This window comes from Callithrix jacchus, chromosome 19, assembly GCF_049354715.1.
Source record: "Callithrix jacchus isolate 240 chromosome 19, calJac240_pri, whole genome shotgun sequence".
NCBI lineage: Eukaryota > Metazoa > Chordata > Mammalia > Primates > Cebidae > Callithrix > Callithrix jacchus.
This window is the reverse complement of record NC_133520.1, coordinates 14,770,843-14,798,517: the sequence shown is the minus strand read 5'-3', so window position 1 is coordinate 14,798,517 and position 27,675 is coordinate 14,770,843. Positions and strand designations below refer to the sequence as shown.

Genomic DNA, 27,675 nt, shown 5'->3' with positions numbered 1-27,675 from the left:
CAAAAATTAGCCAAGTGTGGTGGCTGTGCCTGTAGTCCCACCTACTTGGGAGGCTGAGGCAGGAGAAATGCTTGAACCTGCGAGGCAGAGGTTGCAGTGAGCCGAGATCGCACCACTGCACTCCAGCCTGGGCGACAGAGTGAGACTCCACCTCAAAAAAAAAAAAAATTGTAATCCCCCTTTGCCTCAGCCCCTGGAACCTCTCACCTAGTTTCTCTCTGACTTTGCCTATTCTAGGTACCTTATGTAAATAGAATCACAACTTCTATTCTTTTGTGACTGGATTATCTCCACACAGTATCATTCCTCAAGGTTCATCCTTGTTGTAGCGTGTGTCAGAATAAGTACTGATTAAATGAGTAGCTAAAGGTCTAAATCAAGGTACAGCCAATTCGTCGACCACAGTCTTAGCTTATGTGCATGAAAGGTAAACAGAATAAGTGACATGGATTATTCTTCTCTGTTCTACATAGTAACGAAGGAACACATTTCAACGTTATGACACTTCTGCCACTTAAGAGAAAGCATCTTTTTTTTCTATTCCATCTCCAACAGATGGATTATTGACACAGTTTGTAATAGTCAGGTAACACACAGACTTGGAAGAAAAAAACTTACATAAAAACCCTTGGACGTCCTCTGGGCAGCCGTGATCTGGCCAGTCAGTATACTGTAAATGCCACACTGTCCTTTCTTGCCCAGATAATAGGTGCTTGACCTTCAAGCCCGTGGTTGCATAGCAAACAGAATCAGTTCGAAACTTTGTGGTGACCTTGAATTTGCCATAGGTGGCTGAGCTGTGCTTGGAACCCAGTTTGGGCCAGTATCGGTGGCTTTTGGTTCGTCCGCCCTCCTAAATCACACATAAAAGCAAAATTGGAAATAGCTCAAAGGAAGCTCCCATCCTCTTAATCCTAAAATGTGAAGACAGAAGAAAATGCAAATAGCTTCTAAATCGCTAGGCTCAGTAGCACTATGCAGTGTCTACCACAGGGTAGATCCTATACGTGCTAATTAAGACCAAAAGCTATGGTCTTTACAATGACAGTTATATGAGTGTAAAAGGTAAAAGATTCACAACTGAGATGCAGTTGAATGTTAGAGGTGCAAGTGCAAAGTCTAGAAGCAAGAACAAGCTTGGTGCATTCAAGAAACCAAGGTCTTCCGGGTGGCTGGAGTGTGACATGTGAGGGGCAGGTGGGAGGAGAGGACACTGGAACGGCCTCACAGTCCATGGTGGAAAGTTGGGATTTCACTCCATGGGCAATGGGAAGTCACAAAGGTTTTAAACGAGGGAGCAAGAGGTTCCAGCAAGTGCTCTAGGTCACGCTACTCCTCTCAGATGTTCAGCCCAGAGCTCTTTCTGTGACAGCACAATGACTACTGATGCTGTCTTTAGCTAGTGTCAATCTCACATTTTTTTGAGCCTGACCAATTTGTTTCAGTTCAATCTACAATTAGAACTGAGAAGAGCTGGTCACATCACTGTTCTTTCTCCCTTGATTTTATAATCTTTTCTGAGACTCTGTACTCTCAACCATTTACACAAGGTCTATGTTTAAGTTTTACACGGTTTTCAAATCCCTGGAGAAGAGGTGGAGTGTGGAGGAGGTGGTAGCTGAGGAGATTCAGGGCAAGGAGTAGGTGGTGAGAGAGAAGGAACACTGAACACAGAGCTGCAGTGGTGACAGGCTCTGGGAACCCTGATGGCTGTTTAGAGGAACCCTAATGTCTAGCCTACTTGCAAAGCAACATGTCTTTGGGGGATACAAATTACCTTGCCTGACTTCATTTGGTTTAATTGAGTCTCCTTAAGTGGGAAACATGTCTTGCTCTTTTATTTACCAATCATGTGAAAGCAGATATACCTCAAATTTATATTTCTGCTGAGTGTATAAATCAATTATGGATTTAAAAAAACTATGAGTTCCCAGCTCTCCCACAGATCACTAAACGCTATTCGTCTTGGCAAGGCTGGCCCCTTGTCACTCCTGTCTCACCTGTAATACCACTTCCTCAGAGGGTCCTTGGCCACCCCCTGATCTAGAGTATCCCTTAGTCACGCTCTCTCCTAACCTTTTGTTCCATTAAAAAAAATTTTTTTCAGGCCGGGCGCGGTGGCTCATACCTATAATCCCAGCACTTTGGGAGGCTGAGGCGGGTGGATCACGAGGTCAAGAGATCGAGACCATCCTGGTCAACAAGGTGAAACCCCGTCTCTACTAAAAATACAAAAATCAGCTGGGCACGGTGGTGCACGCCTGTTGTCCCAGCTACTCGGGAGGCTGAGGCAGGAGAATTGCTTGAACCCAGAAGACGGACGCTGCAGTGAGCCGAGATCATGCCATTGCACTCCAGTCTGGGTAGCAACAGCGAAACTCCGTCTCAAAAAAAAAAAAAAAATTTTTTTTTCTCCCTTGAATTTATGCTCCTATTAATAAGGTTTTCACTTCCAGCCTTCCAGCAAATGTGAGACATGATACAGAGCCTGGAGCTCGGGGTCGCACATCCGGAAGCTATCCTTTAGTAGGAGTGCCCCGGTGTAAATGGCAGTTTTGCGGCTAAAACCCACACAAAGAGGAAGAGGGATGAGGCCGGAGGACCTACCTCTGTACCAACCTACCCAGACCCTCTTTGGACTGTACTTTTCCATTTTTGCCACAGCACTTACTGCTACCTGAATTTATTTTATTTGTTCACTTTTGAATGTCCCTCTCACTAGGACACAAGCTCTATGGGGACAGGGATGGTGCCTGTCTCATTGACCATGTACTCCTGAAGTTAGCACAGATGGTAGGTAAACTGTATTTAAGTGAATGAATGCCTTGAAATGATGTGATCTGATAAGGTGATAAATCTATTCTAGAAGCTTTAAGGAGGATTCCTTCTCTTTGTGGGAAGGTCAAACGGGTCAGCCCAGGGAAGTACAACTGGCTTTAAAGAGCCTGAATTCCCTTTCATTATTTTCTTCTAATGGACTGTGCTGAAAAGCAATGCTCAGAACAGTCAATGAAGGAAAATATTACTTTTTCCTCCCCGATTTTCTTTGTTCCCTTTAACATAGCTAGGAAAGGCCACTGCAATACCATGGATACTGGTAAACACACACTAAACTAGTCCCTTGAATGATTTCAAAACATAAACTGGAATTTAATGAAAGAAATAAAAGAAGGAGAATGTGACAAGAGAAGAAACACAACACTTCTCCCCTCAAAGACAGCAAGCTGAACAGCGACTGGACTGGCAGTGTAGGCTGGTTTTTTATAACATCACACAGAGTTCTCTAGTTATAGCAGAAAACTATGTTTGGCTTGGCAAAAGAAGAAAAAGATATATTTTTCTCTCCCCAAAGAACAGAGGCCTCTCCAGGAACAAGTTTCTGGTCTCTTTTCAGCTGATAAGCATGATGCATGTGGAGCTAGGTGCCTGGAGTTGGGCATCTGTGTCAATTTGCCCAGAGTAGCCTGAGACTCTCCCATTCCAGTGGAAAGCTCACTGTTTCATTTGGCACAAAGTCAGCGGGTTGAACTAAAGTCTGGTCATTTTTTGGTTTTCTGTTGTTTTATTTTCAGTTTAGTGTGTGGCAATCCAAGGAAAGAGTTAAAAGCCAGATGAAAATGGGAGGAGGAAAAGCTACAACAATCAATTATTCCCACGGGAAAAAATATCTATCTGGAAGTAAGAAGAGAAAATAGATGGATACCAAAGAGAAAAGCATTTGCAGAGAAACAGCACTGCAGGAAGAGGGAGAGGTTAACGAAATTGCCAGTACAAAGCCCACCTTCTGGCTACCCTTTGCCCTGGGGAAAAGGACGTGGAGTAGGCCGTTCCCCTTACCTCCTCTGCGGTGACCATGGCAATCACATTCACTCCCTGCTCCCATACCATCTGCCAGAAGTCGTGGCACGTGTGTGGCAGGGGCCCCTGGGTGGCTATGTAGTGCCATTCTGCCCCGCCAACCACCACCTGAAAACCAAGGAAAGCGTCAGTAAATAAACCCCAAGTCCGGAACAGCATTGCCTACTGACCACCTGTCCATCTGTATACACTTTAAAACCTTGGATAGTTTTTGGGCCAAATGAATTAGTTCAATTAACAGAAATCCTGAGACTACAGAGGCTAGTGACACAGCCTCACATGAAAAGACTTTTGTCACTCATGTCTATTAAAATATCTACCTGATCCTTTTTTTTTTTTTTTGTGACGGAGTCTCACTCTGTCACCCAGGCAGGAGTGCAGTGGCATGATCTTGGCTCACTGCCACCTCTGCCTCCCGACTTCAAGTGATTCTCCTTCTTCAGCCTCTGGAGGAGCTGGGATTATAGGCACCTGCCATCATGCCTGGCTAACTTTTGCATTTTTAGTAGAGACAGGGTTTTACCATGTTGGCCAGGCTGGTCTTGAACTCCTGACCTCAGGTGATCCACCCACCTCAGCCTCCCAAAGTGCTGGGATGACTGGAGTGAGCCACCCTGCCTGGCCTTAACTTGATCTTGGTTTACAAATCACAGTATATACAAACTAGTGCCTATTAAAAACACATACACACAGATACATGTATATATGCATCTACATGAACATGTATAACTTAGGATTCGTTACGGAAATAATAGTTATGCTTACTATGTGCAATGTACTCTGACACTTTCCATTCTTTTCTCTTCTGTAGTCTAGTCTATTTGATTAACGCACACAGACGCAGACACACACACACAACACACACCTGGTCATGACCACCAAACTGATTTCACATTCTACCACTGTGTTACGATCCAGTTTGAAAAGCAGCACTCCAGGGCATCCAATTACACACACAAAACAAAAAACAAAAAAACGACCACGGAACAACGTCCCTTCTGGATCACTATCTTTCTCCTGCGGATCGGATATGAAGGGTACCATAAACCTCTGCTGTCACTGCTGCTCTGTGGTGCCACGGACAGCAGAGATGCTACGAATGCCCTTGTCAACAGCACATATTTTATCAAGAACTTCACCTTGGTAGTACCACTGCAGCCAACTGAACTACAGAGTCATGACATGACTTCAGATAATAAAATTATTACCCCATGCAGCTCAGGGTGATCAGGAGATACTTCTACAGCTATAAATACTAGCTGCAGAGAACCAGAAATGAGAAGTTGTACTCAAAGTGGTAAAGGTCATGCTGTCAAGGTGAAATGGCGGCCTCTGGAGGAATTCTTTCTGTTCTCCCTTCAAGCTCTGTGCCTTAATATTGCAAAGTCAGGCTCCTTCTACATCTATGCAATGCAGATCTCTGGAGAGATCAAAAAGCAATGAAGTGATCACTGTTTGAAACTTTGCTCCCTCGTTTATTTTGTAAAACTGTGTGCTGACTTAATTCAAACAAAAACAATATAAGTTATTGTCTCATTACACAAAACATGTTTGGGTCAAAGCTGGCAAGAAAAATCCATTTTCCAAATACTGGTGGGAGACAACATTCATATATTTGCTGGCTAGGAGTTTGGTTTATCTGTGGAATTGTGATTTTAAACATTAGCCTCTCTGGCACCCAACATATAGGAACCATAAATACTTCCAGAGAATGCTGCTGCCTGGGGCCTTTCAGCATGTTCCAAGTATTGACAGGGGGGTATTAAAACCTGCATTAAAAACACAACAAGCAGTGCTACTGAGGTAGATTTCACAGATGTGATTCCACCTCTGGAGCAAATAAATCTCTGTTCTGTGTTAATGGCTGCTTGGAACCCAGGGGGGAAAACATCGGCAAAATATACACCTCTATTCCAAAACACTGGGCCAAGTTCTTGCAAGCTCATGGGTCTATTAAATGCACCCATGTCTAACCCGGATCCACAGGATGAAATGTGGGCCGCAGAGAATACCAAGGAAGGGAATGCTTCTCGGTTAACGATACCCAATGGGCACAGTTTATACAGAGGGACGGCTTTTTTCAGAGAGCAGATGGAAAATGGTGGAAGAGATCTGGCCAAAAGAAGAAGATAATACACTATTGCGATGCAAGATGTTCATAGACACTCCATCAAGAAGCAGCTGTGTGATCTGCATCCTTCTTTGAATACGTTACTTTGGTCACTGTTTCAGAATCTAAACTAAGCCCATGAAACACACCATTGCCAGTTATTTAAGAGTTTCCTAGGGTCCAATTTTTACTTCTCACTCTCAAAAAACCAGACTAAAAATTAGCAATATGATCTATGATAGCTGCTCTTTTATACTTCTTTGACAGTACTTTCTAATTATTTTTTTTTTTTGAGATGGAGTTTCGCTCTTGTTACCCAGGCTGGAGTGCAATGGCGCGATCTCGGCTCACCGCAACCTCCGCCTCCTGGGTTCAGGCAATTCTCCTGCCTCAGCCTCCCAAGTAGCTGGGACTACAGGCACGCGCCATCGTGCCCAGCTAATTTTTTTTGTATTTTTAGTAAAGACGGGTGTCACCATGTTGAACAGGATGGTCTTGATCTCTTGACCTTGTGATCCACCCGCCTCGGCCTCCCAAAGTGCTGGGATTACAGGCTTGAGCCACCGAGCCCGGTCATAATTATTAAAAAAATATGGTTATCTGTGTATATTAATAAAAAATACTTCCGTGTCAAAACTAGTTATAACTGATACACAAGCTAGATACCTAACTAGCCTTTAGAAGCTCAAAGGAACCTATTAATAATTCTTCTACAGGTAAAAAGTACAATGAGGAAAGCAAGTAATTCTAGACAAGGATGGAAACAGGTTTCTAAGGCTACTGATTACAACAATTAACTGAACAATTAACTGTGTCATTCAACAATATCCTACAACAATGGTTTTAACATTAATAGATGAATAAATTCTCCTACTTAAGAGTTCAGAGCAAATGGTGACATTTGAAGTAAGTGTCCTCTGTGAATAGGGACGCTGAGGAAGGTAAGCTATTTAGGAAAGATTTAACTATGTGTACACATATATCCATCACTCAAACTTTGAACTGCAGAACTGATAAACTATGTAATACTGACATAAAAATGTTTGAGGTATTTGAAATAGTAACAAAAATTTAGTAACACAAATTAATTGACTAATGTGGAAAATCTTTCAAGATTCAATATTAACCACACTTTTATAGTTTAGGTGAAAATCACTCCATTCTTTTAAATACCATGCAATAATAAGACTTGTGCTATAAAATGCATAACCTGTATATTATAAGGGAGAAACAATAGTTCTGTTGTTATTGAACATAAAACGTTAATGTCAGTAATGCAATACCTATTACTTCCAAAGTCTCCATCACTTGCTAATTACAAACTGAAAAGGATAATCTTCAGTTTTTCCTGTGAGTACAGAGACAGTTATAGCCCACAGAGAGAAGGAAAAGTTAAAGCCTCGGTAATGAGCAGGCTTCAGAAATCGCTGACCTGAGGTTTCTCCTGAGGCTGCTAGACTTCCTTCTCTCTGCAGTGATAGACATGCCCTTCCACTTGACTAAGAAAAGCACAGGAGTTCAAAAACACTCCCTGAGGGTCTGGGGACAAGCCAAAAGGCACAGTTGCAGCCCACACATTTTCTTCTCCCTGCACTTTTACCTTTAACCCAGCTATCTTTAAGAAACCTTCTAACAGGCTGCCTTCTTACCTTGATGTGGGAGGCGTTAATGTATCCTGTGTTATTTTCTTTGGTTGGTATCAGCTCTACTCGATTCTCCTCATAGGGGACAACTTCACGAATTCTGCTGCGCTCGGCATTTTCTGGCAGAGCTGCTGTGCTGAAAATGCCATTTGCTTTTTTCTTTGGAATTTGCTCATATTCTGTGAACACCATTCCCTCTTCTAGTTTCTTCTTCAGGGTTCTGAACTGCAACAGAAATTGATCTTCAGCTCTCTAAATTATCTGACCCAAAAACTCAATGAAACAACCAAATTTCTTTTTTTTTTTTTTTGAGACAAAGTTTCACTCTTGTTGCCCGAGCTGGAGTGCAATGGTAGGACCTCAGCTCACTGCAACTTCCGCCTCCCAGGTTCAAACGATTTTCCCCAGTAGCTGGGATTACAGGCATGTACCACCACATCTGGCTAATTTTTTGTATTTTTTTTTTTTTTTTTTTTTTGGGACGGAGTTTCACTGTTGTTACCCAGACTGGAGTGCAATGGCACAATCTTGGCTCACCGCAACCTCCAGCTCCTGGGTTCAAGCAATTCTCCTACCTGAGCCTCCCGAGTAGCTGGGACTAGAGGTGTGCACCACCATGCCCAGCTAATTTTTGTATTTTTAGTAGAGACAGGGTTTCTCCATGTTGGTCAGGCTGGTCTCGAACTCCCGACTTCAGGAGATTCGCCCGCCTCAACCTCCCAAAGTGCTGGGATTACAGGTGTGAGCCACCACACCCGGCAACAACCAAATTTCTTTAAATATTTTTACAGTGATTGTGTTAATGTAAGATTTCAAGTTGTATAATCAATACTTGGTTACTTTGTCTCATGATTAACCATACTGACAGTCTGCCTTATCTAACAACTATTTTCCTTCTTACTCATACTGCAAGTAGAACAAATCTGCAAGAACTAGCAAGAGTTGAAATTCAGAAATCAAAATTTTTGCCAATAATGCTCTGTTCAAAGTCCTAACGATAAAGTTAATCTTAATTATCCAACATCCTTTTCTCTACATACGTAGCTGTTTTTAAGATGATACTGGTCCACAATTCTATAGCTCTGAAAATTAAATCTCTTTTTTCCTCCTCACTGGCCAAACTACTAAAAACAATAACATGCTATTAATTGGGTTAAATGATTCCTCTAAAGTCCCTTCTGGGTCTAAAAACATCCTAATTCTGGATACATACTGGCAGAAATCTAACACCCTAATGTTATTAGTACTCTATTACATTTATACAACCTGTTTCTTAACCTTCTGACAGCAATTTCAGGAACTAAGGACACACCTTTCTTCACGTCTAAAACACTACCATGCAGCTGTTTTCTGCTTCAAAACCAATGTTCTCACAACGTGTTATCCAGACAGTGATAAATCAGCCTCATTTTACGGTCATACAAGGGGACGGCATTTTTAAAGAACTCTATAAATGCTTGGATACGAGCCTCATGTCTTTGGAGGGGAAACATGGATGGAGCTGGATACTATTATCCTTAGAAAATAGCATAGGAACAGACAAAATACTGCATGTTCTCACTTATAAGTGGGACCTAAATGATAAGAACTTATGAACACAAAGAAGGAAACAACAGATACTGGGGTACTTGAGGATGGAGGGTGGGAGGAGGGAGAGGAGCAGAAAAGATAACCGTGGGGTACTGGGCTTAATACCTGGCTGATGAAATAATACGTACAACAAACCCCTGAGACATACCTATGTCATAAACCTTCACATGTGCCCCCAAAATGAAAATAAAAGCTTTTTAAAAACTAAGAATAAAAATAAATGCTTGGATAAAAATTGCAATCGCTCACAAAAATCACAGAAATTGAGAGCTACTGCAAATGGTTAACTTGTGCATTTTACAAAAAAGGAAGCAGGCTTAAAGAAATTGAGTGACTTGACCAAGTCATACGGCATGTTAGGGGCTGCTGGTTTTAGGCAGTCATTGATCCACCAGCCTGACAAAGCAGGAAGACGAGCAGAGGAACGTAAGATCCTGGAAGGGACTGATTTAATGCAACACAGTTATACCTGATCTTCCTAGTCTCAGACTGAAGAACGAATGCATCACACAAACCTCAGTGCTGGCACGTCTGGGCAAGAAGGGTGTTTTGGGATCCTAAGACCGCAGAGAATGAATCGCATTTGACAAGCCTGCCACTTACCCTCTCATCCATGGGAACCCGGGTGGCATCAACTCGATTCTCTTCCCGCCCTGAGACTCGAGCCACTGAGAGCCCATTCAATGCTGCCAACATCAGCGGCCTCTTCTGTGCCTCCAGGCCTGCCATCTTCTGCTTCTCCAGATTCTTGTGGCAAGAAAAGGCATGTTCTCATTGTTTATAATACTAGTAGAATGTTGGAATGTGTTTTAATCTCCCCAAATCTGTAACTCCCCAGCCAAGGAATGCAGACAATCACCATTAGTAGGGCGAATTCAAACACAACCTTCCCACTATTCCCACTAGGCCCCCGGAAGCCAGTTCCTACAGGACTCCTGAGCTTTTATTCTTAATTAACTCCTTAGCTAGACAGACCAATAAATAAGAAAAAAAGACTCCCTAAAAATACACCCTGCCATAGGGCTTAAAAAAAAAAAAATAGGTTAACGTGCAGACACTTTAGAAAGGCAAGGACTGGACAACAAGACAAAGAAAAGAGAAACAGGTTTCTCTGAATCATCTAATTCACTCCCAGTGATGGACCTTTTGCACAGATCGAATGGAGCAAAACTTGTAAAATGGTTTGTTGCTGTTGATTGAGAGATCCATACACATATATTTTGTAGAGGAAAACTCTTCCTAAGTTTCGTCTGAAGGGGCTAATGCTGAGGATGTTAATTCTATATTAATCTCTGGTCCTTGGAGTGCCTATGAGTGGTGTCATTTGGAGTGCCTATGAGTGGTGTCATTCCCAGAATTGAAAGCTGATGTGGTTTAGTGAGCTCACTAACACAAAAGCCTGGCTGGGGTCATTTAAGACGATCCACCGGGCATTACCCTTCAGCTTCACGCAGAGGGCCCACAATAATGGAGGCTGTGACTCCCAACGCAGATGGTGGGACATCACCGCATGCTGCTGAGCTATGGGGGAACATGGACTTGGGAACTGAGCAGACCACTTAGCGAAACGTTTTGATGTTTACACCTGGCCCTGGTTTGTGGCTTTCTGATTTCCATCCTCTCTGCCCTCGCCTCTAGACTAAAATTGGATCGGTCAGGCCTGGTTTTTAGCTTCCTGCTGTGCTTCTTCAGGTCCTTGAAACTGACTGAGTATGAAAAAGCTCTCTTTACACTCACTTCAAGCAAGCCATGAAGGGCCTTTCCTAAAAGTAACTGTGTCTTGGAAGTTAAGGGAAAAACACAGGCACTTCTCCTAGAAGCATATGAGTTTTGCAGAGTTTAAGATCTTGATTCACACTGAAGGACAGCCAATTTGCAGATTCATTTAATTGCCACAGATGAAGAGCCATTGAATCAGTGGTTTCTTTTCAAGCCTTGGGAGACTCTTTTCCTTATTCTCTGATTTATAAATTCACTCCCCAAGATGTCTTGACGGAGTCATCACACAGGGTTATGAATTGTTCTAATTGCGGGTGGCGGGGAACTGCATTACACCCTTCCATGTGTCTCTACAGTGTCACCTACAATCCGAATGAAGCCTGTGTTAGTAACACTGACAACAGGACGTTTGTCCTGGTGATGGCCAACCCATCAGACAAACCAAAGGAGCATCTCAGAGGAGGTTACTGGGAGAAAGTGAGAGAAGTACTGTGAAAGGAAAATACCTTGGGCCCCTAAGCTAAAAGGAAAACTCAAGCTGGGAATTTTTGGGCAGACTTGCCTCCCATTCTATTCAAATTCAACCTCTCTGCTCACTGAGAAAAATGCATATCTGATTGCCTCCTTTGGAAAGGCAAATCAGAAACAAAAGAATGCAACCATTTGTCTCTCACCTCCCTGTGACCGGGAAGCCCCTCCCTACTTCAAGTCTCCCTGCCTTTGCTTCAAGTTGTCCCACCCTTCCAGACCAAACCAAGGAACTTCTTACATTGACTCATGTCTCATGTCTCCCTAAAATGTATAAAACCAAGCTGTGTCCCGACCATCAGGACCTCCTGAGGCTGTGCCACAAGTATACTATACCCTCAACCTTGGCAAAGTAAACTTCACATTAACTGAGACTGTCTCAGATTTTCTGGGTTTACAGTACTCAGGGACTTACCACCAAAAGATGTAACATTCTTTCAAATGGCCCTGGTCTCTTAATTCTTGGGAACCCCCTGGGGGAAGATTCTGGATCAAAATTTTTAGGGCTTTGTTTGCTTGCTTCTAGTTTTGAGGAGAGTTTTTCTTTTTTTAATTTCTGTCACCCCTTTCACTTGGGAATCTATTTCACTGCTCTCCAAAGTTTTGAGAAAGCTACAGTTTTGGAAAATGGGTCCTGAGCTCCTCTCAGCAGTCCTGCTTTCTTTCCACTTTGCACTGTAAGGCAACCATAACTGGGTCTAAGACAAAAGTTAATTAATTAGTCTTTCTTGAAAAAGGATTATTACTCAGTGATAAATCAAACTATGTCTCTTTGCTCCTTCTCACTCACCCTATCAGCTTGTTACCAGACATACAAAATAATAATAATTCAAAAGATCTGATCTGGCCTTTTCTTCTCAGTGTATCGACTTCTGGCTAGGGGATTCCAAAGCAGGGAAGTGCCTTCAAGGAAGCAGTAGGAGCCAAAATGAGCCACAAAAGTGGCAGAACCATCCATCAAATAGACAAGCAGCTCCAGGAGAGCTGCCCAGAGGGCAAATTCTCACCATACCTGCACCTGCACACTCCCACCAGCCCCCTAGTTTTCTTTTGCTAACAGTTTCTCATTGTGTTCTATCAAGAGGGCGCTTAGAATGGCCTTCACCTCTCAGGAATTCCCATCAAGCTGGCAAAAGCTGCCTATTGTGAGGAGAGCAGAGAAGTATCTGACCCGTGGGGATGTTGCTTAGGTTATGGGGTGAGTTTCCGCATTACAAACAAAACAGATGGAGACTCATCTCGGGCTCAGAGCCACTGGCACTGTCACCCTTGCCTGGCCTTCTGGCTTACTGAGGAAGCTCCTAATCCTCCTCTAAGGTCTGCGGGTGTCCTCGAGCTCCTGAGTATAGCAGATTTGGAAAAAAACATTTCAACAGGGAAAATGAAGTAGAAATGGGTAATTATTTCTTGAAGTAAAGGTTAATGGATAAAATTTGCTAGTCATTATTACCCACATGAATGGAACAGAAAAGCATCTGGAGGAAAAAAAAAAAATGAAAAATCCCTTGTTCTTTTATGATAATGCGAGGAGCTCTGAGGAGGAGACCAGTGCCAAGATTTGGGCTACAGGCTATTTGTTTAATAATGTAACGAGAAGAGGATGGGTACAACCAAAACAAGGTTATGAGACCATGTGGACATCATTAAGTATGGAGCTGGCAGGGGAAATAGCTAAATTAAATGCTTAGGCTGCTAGGTTCTTGATACTAATGTTGCTTTTAAGTGGTCTGGAAGAAGTATTGAAAAATCCATTTCCACCAATGAATTACTTTCTTCCACACTGGGAAAGCTCTCTCCCAAGGGCACCTATCCACACATTTCTTCCATTCCAAGCCAAAGGTTTTCTTTGCTACAGACAAAGGTACACCTTGCACAATTTCCTTCTAGGTTTACAAAAAGTCTGTATAAAAAACTTTTAGCACCACTCCAGTGGGGCTGGTCAAATTGAGAATGTTCTTAAGGTTTTCCAAAAGTAACAAGGTTGCTACAGATTCCAGTTCTGACCCCAGGAACTTGGCTTCCTGAAATCTTTGGGCCTTGATGGTTCTTTTCAGGTTGAATTCCAATGATGGGTTAGGAAGACCAGGAAGTGAAGGTGGTCTGTGGACTCCCACAAAGGCAATTTTAAGTTACAACTGTTCTGGAGTTCTGAAATCAGGCTTGGCTATCTTCTAGTGCAACCGCGGTGAATGAAGAGAAGTCAATCTGGCTTTGATTAGTTCTAATTAATTGGTTTTTTAAAAGAGAGTGAAAATGTTCATGGGAAGCAGCATGGAGATTTTTTATAGCAATAATCCAAACATTTTCTCGTCAGTAAGAGCCAGTGCACTTCGTTGTTCTACATGTACCTGCATAGTCCTATTCTGACGACATAACTGTCTCCCCAGATTGTACAATTTTTTTTCTTTTTAAGCGACGAGGTCTAGTTCTGCCAACCAGGCTGGAGCACAGTGGCACAATCACAACTCACCGAAGCCTTGAATTCCTAGGCTCAAGCGATCCTCCCACCTCAGCCTCCTGATAAGCTAGGATTACGGGCTCCAGCCATCATGCCTGGCTGTTTTGTTTGTTTGTTTGTTTGTTTGTTTGTTTGTTTGTTTGTTTGTTTTGTAGAGATGAGATCTCATTATATTGCCCAGGCTGGCTTCATTATTCTGGCTTCAGGTGATCTTCCTACCTCAGCCTCCCAAGTAGCTGGGACTAGAGGTGTTCACCACTATACCTGGCTCTGTACATATTCTAAAGAAGAGCTATTCATGTCTAACACTAGGATGGATCTTCAAATGGTAATATGGACGTATATATACATATGTATGTGTGTATTCACACACGTGTGAATTTTTGATAGAGTAAGTTTGACAGTGGCAGTTTTCCCTTCTGTTAGATCTTGATGAATAAAGCAGTCGTAATTCATTTCTAGATTGTTTATACCCTGGCATTCAAAATGCTTTTTATTTAGAATAGTAGTAAAAATGGAAAAAGAAAAAGGAAACAATGATGGAATACCAGACCAAGAGAATTCCTTGGACTTTTCTGAACACTTTAACCAACTTGAATTGTTGGAAACACATGGACACCTTCTTCCTGCCGGTACTCAAAGTCTTTGGGTAGGCAATTCTGAGAAGACGAGGAGCAAGATGAAAAAGAGGAGGAGTGGTATCAACTGCAAGACAAAAAATGGAAAAAGACCCAGCAAATTGCTTCTTCGGGCAGCTTACTATAGTGCGGAGACTACTTTCTGAAAAGGCCACTCAGGTGAACACCAGGGCGGAAGAGGAGTATACCCCTCTCCATCGCGCAGCCTACAGTGGACACTTAGATACTGTCCGGGAGCTCACTGCAGAGGGGGCAGATGTTCATGCAGTGACCGTGGATGGCTGGACGCCCCTGCACAGTGCCTGTAAGTAGAATAATACCAGAGTGGCTTCTTTCTTACTGCAGCATGATGCAGATGTCAACAGCTGAACAAAAGGCCTCTTGACCCCCTTGCATCTTGCTGCTGGGAACAGAGACAGCCAGGACACCCTAGAACTCCTCCTGACGAAGCGTTATATCAAACCAGGGCTGAAAAACAACTTGGAAGAAAGTGCATTTGATATTGCCAGGAGGACAAGTATCTATCACTACCTCTTTGAAATTGTGGAAAGCTGTACAAATCCTTCACCTCAGTCTTAATAGTTCTAGTAATTTTCTTAAGTTTCTAAGCACCAGTGCCTCCTTTGTGTGAGATGTAAAGAATTCCCATAATCAAAGTTGATGTCAGACATCTTACTACAAAAATTCAGGGGTACTCGTTATAACTTCTTCCAAGTGAACTGCCTGACTTTGATGTCAAAATGTATTTGAAAGTTGTCTGCATATATCTTTAGTGATTTCTGTGGAGTTTGTGATTTTTATCAGAAATAATTTTAATGTGTGTGTAAAACTTGACATGGTTGTACAGAAACTGATACTTTTGATGCTAATCCAAGAGAAATGTATTTTTAAATATCCCATATCCTGGATCTTTGTTGAGTACTTAGTATATTGACACACTTTTATAAAGTGAGGTAACTCAGAACTTAATTTAAGTCTTAAATATTCTGATGCATTTCTGCCATTTTCTCTACCTTACCATAGCCAGTGGCTTTTATTTCAAACCAGAGCAAGTAACCTATTAGTGACCTTGAATCTTCATAAATCAAAGAAAAAAAACATAAAAAACCTAGATCTTTTAGAACACAGACCATTTTCAGGAAAGCAGTTAGCTAGGTGCTTGATTCAGGAATACTGTACACTGCCTCCCCTACCATAATTTACATGGTCCCATGGATATTCCTACCTCACCCTGGTCACATAATCTTTATGCTAATGGAGAATCACTATGACCTCGTAGACATGCACACAACTACACCTTTGCCCAAGAGATCATAACATATCTGCTATCCAACTGCTTTTACCTGCCTAATCCTACTGATTTGGGCACTGCTCATATAGTCTCCTGAGTTCACAGGAAACGTTGATTGTCTTTTTTTTTTTTTTTTTTTTTTTTTGAGACAGAGTTTCCCTCTTGTTACCCAGGCTGGAGTGCAATGCTGCGATCTCAGCTCACTGCAACCTCGGCCTCCTGGGTTCAGGCAATTCTCCTGCCTCAGCCTCCCGAGTAGCTGGGATTACAGGCGCGCGCCACCATGCCCAGCTAATTTTTTGTATTTTTAGTAGAGACGGGGTTTCACCATGTTGACCAGGATGGTCTCGATCTCTTGACCTCGTGATCCACCCACCTCGGCCTCCCAAAGTGCTGGGATTATAGGCTTGAGCCACCGCGCCCGGCCAGGAAACGTTGATTTTTCTAAGGTCCTCTATACAAACTATACACAGGCAAAGTGACAGAGAAAAAGGAATTCTAAGAGTAAGAGAATGATTATTATATTGAGGCTAAAACCACAAAGTGGCTCAGGCTTTTAGAAAAGAATCGCTGTGGATAATGACAAAAAGCCTAAGTAAAAATATTTGAGAAACATAAAGTACAAGTTTTAAACAAACAGACAAAAGAATAAGTTCAACGGAGAATTAGAGATCCAATTACTGTACTTCTCTTGAATCTGTGTGAAGCATCTGTTGAAATACAACCTGAATATAAAGCTAGACATTTTACAGGCCAGACAATACTGGTGAGCTGTCTTGACTCACAGATCTATACAGAAGGCGGTATACGGATGTTGCTTTTTAATACTTAACTGGGGGTGGAGGACAGCTTTCCTTCAAGAAAACAAAACACTAAAAGACATAGAAAGGTGAGCTTCCATAATAGCAGCTCACACGATTGAAGTCTCAGCCCCGAATAAACGGCAAAATGCTGGCTGCGGCACTGGCCATAACTACGTACCAAGTACATCTGTTAGAAGCCACAAGTAAGATTGGAAGACTTATCTGAAAGGGCAAAAACCCAGTGTTTTGTGTAATACAGTACTACCTGATTAAATGCTCAGTGATTCCTTAAAAACCTAGTGCATTCCCTGCTTAAGCCTTGCCCCTTGCTCAGTGCCTGAAGCCTGTGCTTTCTGGAAAACGCCCCGGGAGAGGAGGACACTCACCCTGATCATCATCTCTCTCTCTATAATGCTGTCCTCCAGGGAGAACATTTCAGACACAGGTCTCTCCTTCACCGGCTCTTTTTTGACCCGCTCCTTCACGCTTGTCAGGTCGGGTTCGGAGATGGATGGACCGAGAGAGGCCCCGTTGACAGCCGATGGGTCGGCCCGGGACATGCTGATGGCCTTGGCTGGCCCGTGCCTCAGCACCCTGGCTCTGGCCATGGCGGGAGGAAGGCCGGCTTGGTCCTGCCTCAGCGCCCCATTGCTCACACTCTTCCTTGGGCCGGGGTACTCAGGCGGGGGCTTGTTGGGGATGCGGGCCAGGGCCGCCTGCAGCTGGGCGCTGTACTCCATCTTCTCCCGGAGCACGGGGATCTGGGGCACCGATTCTGCAGCCTCCTCCTCCTCCTCCTCGCTCTCGCTGCTGTGGATCAGCATGGTGGCATCAGAGAAGGTCTTCTTGTGGTGATACTGAGGGAGCTGGGGGACCTCGTGGCCCAGCCCCTCCTCGGGGGGCCCCTGCTCCCGGAGCGTGTTGCGGCGCGCCATGGGGAGGTGGAGGGACTTGAGCGTCATGGCCTCCATGCCCCGCACCATGCTGTTCATCACCTCCAGGCTGTGGCGCTTGTTCACCGTGCCGTGGTGCTTGGTGGCTGTGAGGGGCTCGCTCACCTCCTGGAGAGACTGATGCACCACCGGAGAGCTGTCCTCTTGGAAGGTCTTCACCGAGAGCTGCACCTTCCGGGTCACCAGGTCGGGGCTACTGCCGCTGACGTACTTATGGCGGTGGCTGGCCAGGTCTGGAGTGCTGGTGGCAGGGCGTGGCCGTGGGTAGGGGGGCGGCGGCCTGAAGAGATAGTTCTTGAGCATATGGGCAGTGCTGTAGTTATGGGTGCCCTGCAGCTGCATGTTGGCCAGCTCGGGGGTGCTCACTGTGTGCAAGATGGCGCTTGCCCCCGGCTTGCTCGGTGCCACATGATTCTTTGGGTTCATCTGGTCTGATGGACTGAAAAGTTTGTTGCTGTAGCCCCCCTGTGGCCCGTAAGGGACAGTGTAGGGGTGCCTCTCCCGCATCTCGGGTTGGCTGTACACCAGATCCTCTGGCTGGTTGTAGGCATGGGTGTTGATGATGTTGAGGTTTCTCAGAGACTGGCTCTGGCTGTCTGTATGCAGGATCCCCCTCTTCATCTGCCGCATGACCGTCTCATAATCGGGGGTCGGCCTGTAGGAGGGCACGATGATGGCGCTGTGTCGGTGGCTCGGGATGTAGTCGGCCCGCATGATGTCACTCCCAGGGATACTGAGGTTGGAGGACACGGGGGAGGCCTGGATGAAACTTTGCGAGCAGTTGAGGGAGTTGACACTGTGAACACTACACACGCTGCCATTGGTGACGGTGCCATTTAAATAATTTAAGTCCAGGCTGTTGTGAGAGTTGCAATACAGGGCTTCTTCATTCCCATGAAAAATGCTGTCTACAAGAAGTCAAGCAAAGGCACGTGAACCTCCACGCCATTCTGCCACAGCAATGCACATCCTACACTTATGAGGTGACTTTTCATTTAAATAAGTCATAAAAAATGAAATCCCATGGTCTCCACCAACATATTCTACAGAATAACAAATACTATCTTGGATGAAATGCCAACATACAGAAAGAACACCTTAAAGCATACTGAAAGGAAAAAGCAAACCTAATCAAAGGCGTGCACACATTTGAAGTAAGTGTTGCTTGGGAAAGTTCTCAGTTCTGCCGTGAGCTTTGAAATCAGGCACCAACAATGGCCCTCCAATTGGGGAGACCTGTCCTCTTGCTCAGGACTCAGCAACAGGACTGAATATTTAGACAAGGAATTCAAGAACTTTAATAAATTTCAGTTACTAAGGACTTAGAGCTGCTCTTCCTGATGGCAATGGAAAAGGCGCCTTTACCCAGGTGACTGCTGGGCATTCTAAAGACACAAAACAAATGATGTAGCCAGGGTGTCAGCACAGCTAGCTGGTCCTGAGCAGCAACAGAGGGCAAAATTAGAATCACGAGTTCTTTTCAGCAACTCCTAATATCCCCTCTAGAACTATTTCATCACTTAGGTCAATTCAAGTAAAAATTATAGTTTAAAGAGATACCTAAGGCAATAAAAAGCAGATTCCTAAAATCAGGCCCATTCTAGGTGTCCGGTGTTCTCTTACACACACACGCCCCGAGGAAGGCAATCTCTTGCCTTTCTATAGCCAAGATATATTCATTTTCACACTACAGATTTAAGCATGAGCAAAACAGAGAAAGGCAAACTCAGAGAAGGTGAAAAACAGAAACGGTGACTGAAAATAGTCAACTGAAGAGAGGGAGCATGGACAGAGATCTGATCAGATGAGACAGGCAGGACAGACAAGGGGAACGCAGAGACAAATGTGGGGGCAAGTTAGCCACCTCCCATGGGGTTTGGGGCCTTCCCAGAGAAATGTGGTAACTTTGCTAGTCTCCTTGTAAAAAGTACTATTTTATTAAATTAAATAGTCTTGATTGCCTTGGTTTTCATGCTCACACTTTTATACAGCAGAGGATTCAAAATGGCCAGGAGTTGATAACAGAGAATGAATTAACCATTTACTGTATTTCCAACATCCAAGATTTTCTACCATCTCCTTTTTTTCAAATGCAGTTCGCATAATGATTACAAGTACCAGTTTTCATATCTAAGTTCCATCATTAATCTGTCTGTACCCCAATTTGTATATCTGGAAAATAGAAATAATAATAGTACCTATAGGTTTGTTTTAAGGATCACGTGAAAAGATATATACCAAGTACTTAGAGCAATACCATAATTGCTCTATGAATGTTAGTTGTTACCATGAAATCATTACTAGTAGAAGAAGCTTTTTCACACATTTTGCATGGGAGAAATTTTGTGAGAAAGAGAGGAATAGAACAGCTTTACTTTACTCTGAAAAGAAAAAAGCAAGTGTACCAAGAAAGGGGCTGGGGAAAGAGATGAGAAAAACAGCTAAGAGAAAAGGCTGACTTAGTGTATTTCTTCCAATTATTCTGCACGTCCGTGTTCTATGTCACCATGAAAAGCAGAGTGACTGCCAGGAGCTTTCTGATACTGGCAATGAAGGTGAAGTGCATTCACTTGGGCTGAGCTATCACGGTCTCTTCTCTAAGCTCACTTAGGAAAGGGAGAAGAAAGAACTTGCTCGCTGCCTTGACCCCGACCCCCAGAGCAGCCAATACCGGGGAAATTTTTTGATCAGAGGTAACTGATAGTTTAAGCCTTCTGCAAATTGAAGCTGTCAGATACTATCATTCAGACAATGACGAAGTTAAAAAGAAAGCATCCCTGTCTTCTTTTTTTTTAAAAGTCTTCTTTACCACTTATTGGTATTCAATTTTTTGTCTTAAGAATGGAGAATGGCAAGCCAGCGTTACCTTGTGAGGTGTGTGTTTCCGAGTAGTGCTCACCACACTGCACGTGAACGGGAGGCAGGATGTACGGCTGCTGCCTGGGCTGAAACAGAGAACACAGAGGAGGTGGGGAGGCCTGGCCAGACCCGGCCAATGACTCACACACCCGGCCCGGGCACACAGCAGTCCCACCATGTCGTCAGGGAGGCTCGTGGCAGCCGCTGTCCCTGTCACCCCTTTGACCCAACCTTCTTCTACCCGTCTGCGCTCTCATCTTATCACTAAGACTGGGACTGGAGAAACGGTAAGGGAGAAATGAAGTTGGTTCAAGATCAGAGAGAGAAAGAAGTTACCATCAAAGATTGAATGTAACAATTTATTATCTATGTTCTAATACACTTGCAAAGTTCTCTGTGCCTTCTCTCACAAGAATAACTTAGAAAAGGTAAATTATTCAAGGTGGGAGGATTGACTGAGCTTGGGAGTTCAAGAACAACCTGGGCAATATGGGGCAATATGGTGAAACCCCATCTCTACTAAAATACAAAAAAAATTAGCCAGGTGTACTAGCATGCACCTGTTGTCCCAGCTACTTGGGAGGCTGAGGTGTGAGAGTCACTGAGCCCGGGAGGCAGAGGTTGCAGTGAGCCAAGATCACGCCACTGCACTCCAGCCTGGGAGACAGAGAGAAACTGTCTCCAAAAAAAAGAGTGAATTATTATAATCCATCTCAGAGATGACAATAAGGGAACACCTGTTTCATTCTTTTCAAAATTCCATTCATAAGCTCCTACACATCAGCATAGCTATGCCTGAGACCACATCAACCTTAAATAGGAACAGGGTTAGTGTTAAGCCGAGCCCGGGATGAATCTACTTAAATATCTAAAATGAATCTACTTAAATATCTAAAATGTGGCCCACAACAGTGAGTGTGTAGCTCTCAAGACCACTTGCTGACCTCCCCCACTGCAGAACCAAGTATGGAAAGGGCCCTGTCTTCCCCCTACCGCAGTGCAGAATCTTTTCTGCAGTCTCTTAAAAATGGCTATTTAGACTGAACCTGAATAACTTCATGCTGTGGAAGAGGAACAAGCTTTTAGAGGAATAAAAAATACTTCAGTGGATTAAATATTTGGTGAGCCAACAAAAGAGAGGCAGTTATGCACTAATATAATATAGAGCAAGTCATTTAACCTCAGCCCATCTCAGTTTCCTATCAGTCAAATCAAGCTCCTCTCTCCCCCTACCTCAAGCATTATCCATTTTATTTACATATCAAGGTTCCGGATAAGAATTTGTTTAAAATAAGAATTTTGATCTGCGGGAAAAAATAACCCTCAAAACACTTAAGTTTATAAGCCACAAAAAACGATAATCTCTTATATTTCTTTTTCCTTTTCATTTCTTTTTTATTTTTTGAGACAGAGTCTCACTCTATTGTCCAGACTGGAGTGCAGTGGCACAATCTCAGATCACTGCAACCTCTGTCTCCTGGGTTCAAGTGATTCTCATGTCTCACCCTCTCAAGTAGCTGGGATTAGAGGCGCTGTGCCACCATGGCTGGCTAGTTTCTGTATTTTTTGTAGAGATGGGTTTTCACCATGTTGGCCAGACTGGTCTTGAACTCTTGACCTCAGGTGATCCATCCGCCTTGGCCTCCCAAAGTGCTGGGATCACAGGTATGAGCCACCATGCCCAGTCAATCTCTTATATTTCTGCTAGCCTTATAGATTTATTTTAAAGGTTACTGTTTTAAAAGAGAAGAATCTGAGCTCAAACCAAGAAACCCAAATCCAGCAGGGGTCACACTTTCAGCATTCCTCCATGGAAGAAACACATTGGCCAAGAGCTTGAAGCTGGGTGAATAACTCACCTATCATTTTCTCTGCCACAAACAATGCTTGATCATCAAAGGGGTAATTAAAAAAAGGATCCAAGAATTAAAAGGAATCAAGACAGAAGAAATGAAGAACTGAAATTAAATACATCTAAGAAAGCAGTTTGGGTGACAAAAGAAAACGTGCTATATTCCCAAGTCTCCCTTTGGCTCACTTTTGAGTTGCAATTTAAACATACTTTTCCTTTTCTTGGCTATACATAATTCAACTCAATTTTTCCATGGTAGCACAGCCATTTTAAGGCTCTAAAGAGAAACACAGTGGGGAGGGATTTGTACAGAGGAATAGAAATACATGGCAAGACAAAGTTGGTTTGCTGTCTTTTCTTGCCTTATTTAAAATAATCTAATAAGTAAGTTATGGTTTATGAATGACATAAACAAGCAAACTTATGCCAGTTCATAAATAGCACTGTCAAAGGACAATAATAGCTAATCCCCCAAACATCATTTCAGGATTATAGTATTCATTTCATCTCTTTATATATTCTAATACATTATTCCATTTCTTTCCAGACAGGCTAATACAGAAACAGATTCGATGCCAAAATAGAGATAGGAGAGGGCAGGTGGAAAACAGTTATCAGCAAGGAAGCCAAGAGACAATGTCATCTGGTCTTACTCATCCTAAGAAACTCTTGGTGAAATGGTTTAAACCTAAAGGACAGGGGAAAGGAGGAAGCCATGAATTGGATCACACTTCCTGTAAACTGTTTTCATCCAAATAAAACAGGTAAGCCTCAGCATCCTCTCTGGATAATGAGGACAAGATACGATCACAAGAGAGCTTTAAAACACTTTGCCTTCCATGGGGTTTCAAGGGCATAAATGAAAAATTATTTTGCTAATAAAGACACTTATACTCTAAGGAAGGAAAAAGGAAGATAAATTCATAAAGGAGAAGAATAAAGAAATCAATGCCGTGAACAAACCTATTGGTACTTAGGGCAAAGCCCAAGGTATCCCTTCAATCTCCAGAGGAGGGGACCACATGTGAGATACTGTGCGCAATATTGAGAGTAATAATATTCACACAGGCACTCAGGAATGACTGTGATGTTATAATGGCTCAACTCAAGAATTCAGAGTCCTTATCCATGCATTTTCCAGAAAAAAATTTTTCCTTGAAATTTTCCCTTCAAAAGAGAAGTTAAAGACATGCTACAGGGTATACATTGAATATGAAGAAAAATCCAATTGAATTTTATCAACTTGAAAGAATTGTTGATCTAGAGAAGTTAAAAGGCCATAAGTTCGTTTTGATTTTGTGTAAAAAAAAATCAGAACCTAAAATAAAACTGTGAGTTAAAACAAGCGGAAAACATTAAAGGAAACCAACTCTTAACTTTTTTTTTCTACTATCCTTGAGTAATCCTCAAAACACAACCTAAGACACAACACATACATTGAAACTGTGTTTCCTTATTCACAGGATGAGGACAGCAGCTTAAAAAAAACTAAAACCAAACAAAAAAGGCAGCAGCAGCTAAGCCTAGGTCAATTCAAACTCTGTTGGCTAATTAAAGCCTAAAATTATGGAAATGCTTTGGAAATCTGATTTTTTTAAAGCCTAAATTTAGGAAATACGCAATCAATTTTCCCCATCAGATACTCTGCCTGAGACCGTCCACTAGATCCGTCCAATTGTTGCTCATTTAGAAGGAATTTTCTCACGGTTTATTAAACTCTCTGCATGGCAATGAATGCAAATATATTTGTGGAGCTCACACCTGAAGATGCGTATTCACTTAATAACTAGAACAGATGAGCAAGGGGATGAAAACACACTGCGGGCTATATGCTGAGGGAACATAGTCCCATGGGCCTGGAATGAGACCTCCTCACAGGGTAAACCCTCAGCCACACTTAGAGTAGTGGTGGGCACGGACAGGTCCAAGGGGGATAAACTGTGTGTGCATCACACCTGCTTGACAGAATGATGCCTGTTATCACAAAATTTCACCTCATCACGATGCCCGCATCTTCCCCCGCCTTAAGTTAATAACAAAGAATGCTCGACAGTCAGATCACTTGATCACTGCAGCTTCTATACATACCAGAGAGGACCGGCTCCAGGTGGGCTGGCGTCTGATGGGAGGTGGAGAATTTGACTGTCTACATGAAGAGGTGAAAAAACGAGAATGGTTATTATTGATAGTATAATAGACAAGAGAAGGAGAAGAAGAAAATAAATAAGATTGGTAATCGTTACATTCAAAACATAAACATGGCTTATTTCTGGGCAGTACTAAGAACAATTTCGATTTCCGTTGTTTTTCTTTATTTTCAAAATGTTTGGATAGGATACTTTTAGAATAAGTTTTATGAAGTAATATTAAACAGATGGAGGCTTATTTCTGTAGAAACACTGAGGGAAATAAGCAAGACTGAAAAAGATCACAATTATTACATGGATTTTTTAAAACTGTACTCTTTGTACTGTTGTATATATGTAAAATATTTCAGTTTTTAAAAATGCAAGAAAAAATATTTTTTAAAATGCTTCCAGTCAAATGGAAATCTAAAATAGATACAATATTTTTAGTGTGACCGTATAAAGGTACTTTTTATTAAGATAATACATTTTACAAACATTTATCTGATCAGGTATTTTCCAGACTAAGAACCAACATATTTTTTAATGTAGAGATTAAAAAATGAACTGCAAGTATTAGCAAATTCTTGAGGGTTAAAATCAAAGATTCCTTCAAGCAATGGGTCCCAAATGCTATAACATTTTCCCTCGTTCTCTGTGTTACCATAAAACAAAACAAAAAACAGGACATGTACAGTTTTTCATTAAGCTAAGTTCTTGAATTTAAAAGACTCTCTCTATTCTGGAGATTTCATCCTTCCTACTTTTTTGGTGATAAAATATCTTTAATGAAATGATGGAGGTAACATAGCAGCAGTGGGTTTTTCAATGACTGGCTAAATATATTATCAGACCGATGTTACATACTCCCCCCTAATTTTTCTCCTTATGCCAAAAAATCGAGGAGCCACTTAAGGGAGCTATTACCTCCAGAAGACAAAGCAGCAGCTCTGCAGGAGCAGAAAAATCAATAATGATCTTTTAGAGGTCAGAGTAACACCCTCTGGAGAAGGATGCTGCTGTGCATGCGTGGAGGGAGGGAGGGAGGGAGAGACTGTGTGTGTGTGTAATTTTGAGAGAGAGAGAGAGAGAGTGTGTGTGTGTGTGTAATTTTGACAGAGAGAGACAGTGTGTGTGTGTAATTTTGAGTGTGTGTGTGTGTGTGTAATTTTGAAATAGTGTGTGAGTGTGTGTGTGTGTGTGTGTGTGTAATTTTGAGAGTATGCCCCAGATTTTAATCAGGTAAGAGGTTAAGAACTTCTTAACCTGGTTAGGAAGAGGAAAGGAGTGGTTATTACAGAAACAGAATTTCTTCTTAGTTTTCAGACTAATACGTGACATTCACTAATACTGGAGGAAAAGACCACAAGCAAAAAATAAACACTCCATAAATTTATAGTAAAGCCATTTGCTGAGCTGTGGTTAAGTCAGAAGACAAGAGTGAAATCCACTTCTCAGTTTTTAAAGTCACCTTACAGAAAAACAAGGATAGCATTCTTGTTCATGTCAAAGACAGTCCCACAAGTCAAAGGCGACAGCAGAGTAGAAATACACAGAAGTGGCCAGGCGCGGTGGCTCAAGCCTGTAATCCCAGCACTTTGGGAGGCCGAGGCGGGTGGATCACGAGGTCAAGAGATCGAGACCATCCTGGTCAATATGGTGAAACCCCGTCTCTACTCAAAATACAAAAAATTAGCTGGGCATGGTGCCTGTAATCCCAGCTACTCAGGAGGCTGAGGCAGGAGAATTGCCTGAACCCAGGAGGCGGAGGTTGCGGTGAGCCGAGATTGCGCCATTGCACTCCAGCCTGGGTAACAAGCGCGAAACTCAGTCTCAAAAAAAAAAGAAATACACAGAAGTGACCTATAGGGAACCTGCTCAAGAGAATGATACAGTGGGGCACATGCGGGAATGTGTCCAGAAGAAACGGAAGGCGGCTTCACTTGCCACTCCCAGATCAGGCCTTCTTCTGATTTACATTTGCAAACCAAGCTGGTAGGCCTAATACTATCAGACATATTTTCAGACCCCGACAGTGACCAATTGCAATGACTGGCTTAAAAGAGCCTCCGCGGTGTGGAGAAAAAAGTCTGCCATGACCTGGAGCTCCAGCTATAAAGCAGCCGCGTGCTTCCGCAGGAACTGCTCTAGGACAATACTCTACATACTCTCGGATGTGTCCACTGTGGGAGTGGAAAAGCAGTTCTTCTCTTGCATTTATAACCCTGACACTCTTTGAAACAAAATTAAACACATTGGGCGCCCACACCGCTGAATGTATTCTGCTAAGGAACGTCTTTTGAAGGTAACCAAGAAAAAGACAATGATAGAGTGAGCCCCAGCACGCTTCATCTGAGGTCAGGCCGCATTTAAGTGCCCTCATCACACTCCTCTTTATTTCCAAATTAAATTAAAAAAATACACACGGATTTGGGACACCTATGAGTGTCTTCCACATCTTCCTCTAATTACCCTGGCCTCTCATTTACAGTCAGATGACATGACCCAGGAGCACACGCAGGGTTAGCCAACTGTGTAAGCGACACGGGGCTGAGGATGACAGAGCATCTTCTCTTTCAAGCTAGCTCGTCACTCTGTTACCCACTTCTGAACACACTCCGCGTCTGACACGAAGGGGCACCCTGGCAAATTGGGAACTGCTCCACTCCTCCAAACTCCTAGCAGAGGTTTGGAAAGGCGCTAATGTGGGCCAACCCAACCAGGCAGCCAAGCATGCACAGTCAATTTGTGAATTATTCGCTCACTGGGCATATGCACTACACTAGACAGTCTTCATCATTAAAGTTTTCCCTCCTGCCCTGGCTGGAGCTTACTTCTTTAGCTTCTATGAGAAACAAGAAAAAAGAGTGAATAGGAAAAGTGATATACAACACCCCAAAAGGACATGAATTTAATGTGACAAAGCCATCCAGGCAGGGGACTAAATGTTTACTTACTCAGTGCAAATTTTGTTTTGTTTGTAAAACTTGTGTCGTGTGGCAAACAACCGAGAAATGTACTTGGCATTTTCGATATCATCCTTGGAAAAGAAGACACAGAGGAAAAAAAAAAATCAACATTTATTGGATTACACATTTCACTAAAATTCTTCTGAGGAGGGGCCCATCCCTTCCAACCTTCATCTCAAGCACAAACTAACACATGGGCCAGCAAGTAAAGCAGCCTGCTGGATTTCGGAGGCAGCTATGCGTACAAAGCCTACCAAAGAGTGGCACAACATGCTGTC

At 42.9% G+C, this 27,675-nt stretch overlaps 1 protein-coding gene and 1 pseudogene across 3 annotated transcripts in view; one reads left to right on the top strand and one right to left on the bottom strand.

Moving 5' to 3' along the window:
- PTPN14 (protein tyrosine phosphatase non-receptor type 14) overlaps nucleotides 1-27,675 on the bottom strand; it is a 198,260-nt gene that overhangs the window by 12,417 nt on the left and 158,168 nt on the right. For all 3 annotated transcript variants that reach the window (XM_002760523.7, XM_035281339.3, XM_035281338.3), the window contains 8 exons: nucleotides 27,386-27,468; nucleotides 24,391-24,448; nucleotides 20,458-20,536; nucleotides 17,025-18,499; nucleotides 9,805-9,948; nucleotides 7,618-7,836; nucleotides 3,838-3,966; nucleotides 619-853 (listed from right to left, as the gene is read on the bottom strand). In XM_002760523.7, coding sequence (XP_002760569.1) covers nucleotides 619-853; nucleotides 3,838-3,966; nucleotides 7,618-7,836; nucleotides 9,805-9,948; nucleotides 17,025-18,499; nucleotides 20,458-20,536; nucleotides 24,391-24,448; nucleotides 27,386-27,468 — 2,422 coding nt within the window. The remainder of the gene's footprint in view (nucleotides 1-618; nucleotides 854-3,837; nucleotides 3,967-7,617; nucleotides 7,837-9,804; nucleotides 9,949-17,024; nucleotides 18,500-20,457; nucleotides 20,537-24,390; nucleotides 24,449-27,385; nucleotides 27,469-27,675) is intronic.
- Nucleotides 14,282-15,123, top strand: LOC103789201 (ankyrin repeat domain-containing protein 49 pseudogene; annotated as a pseudogene).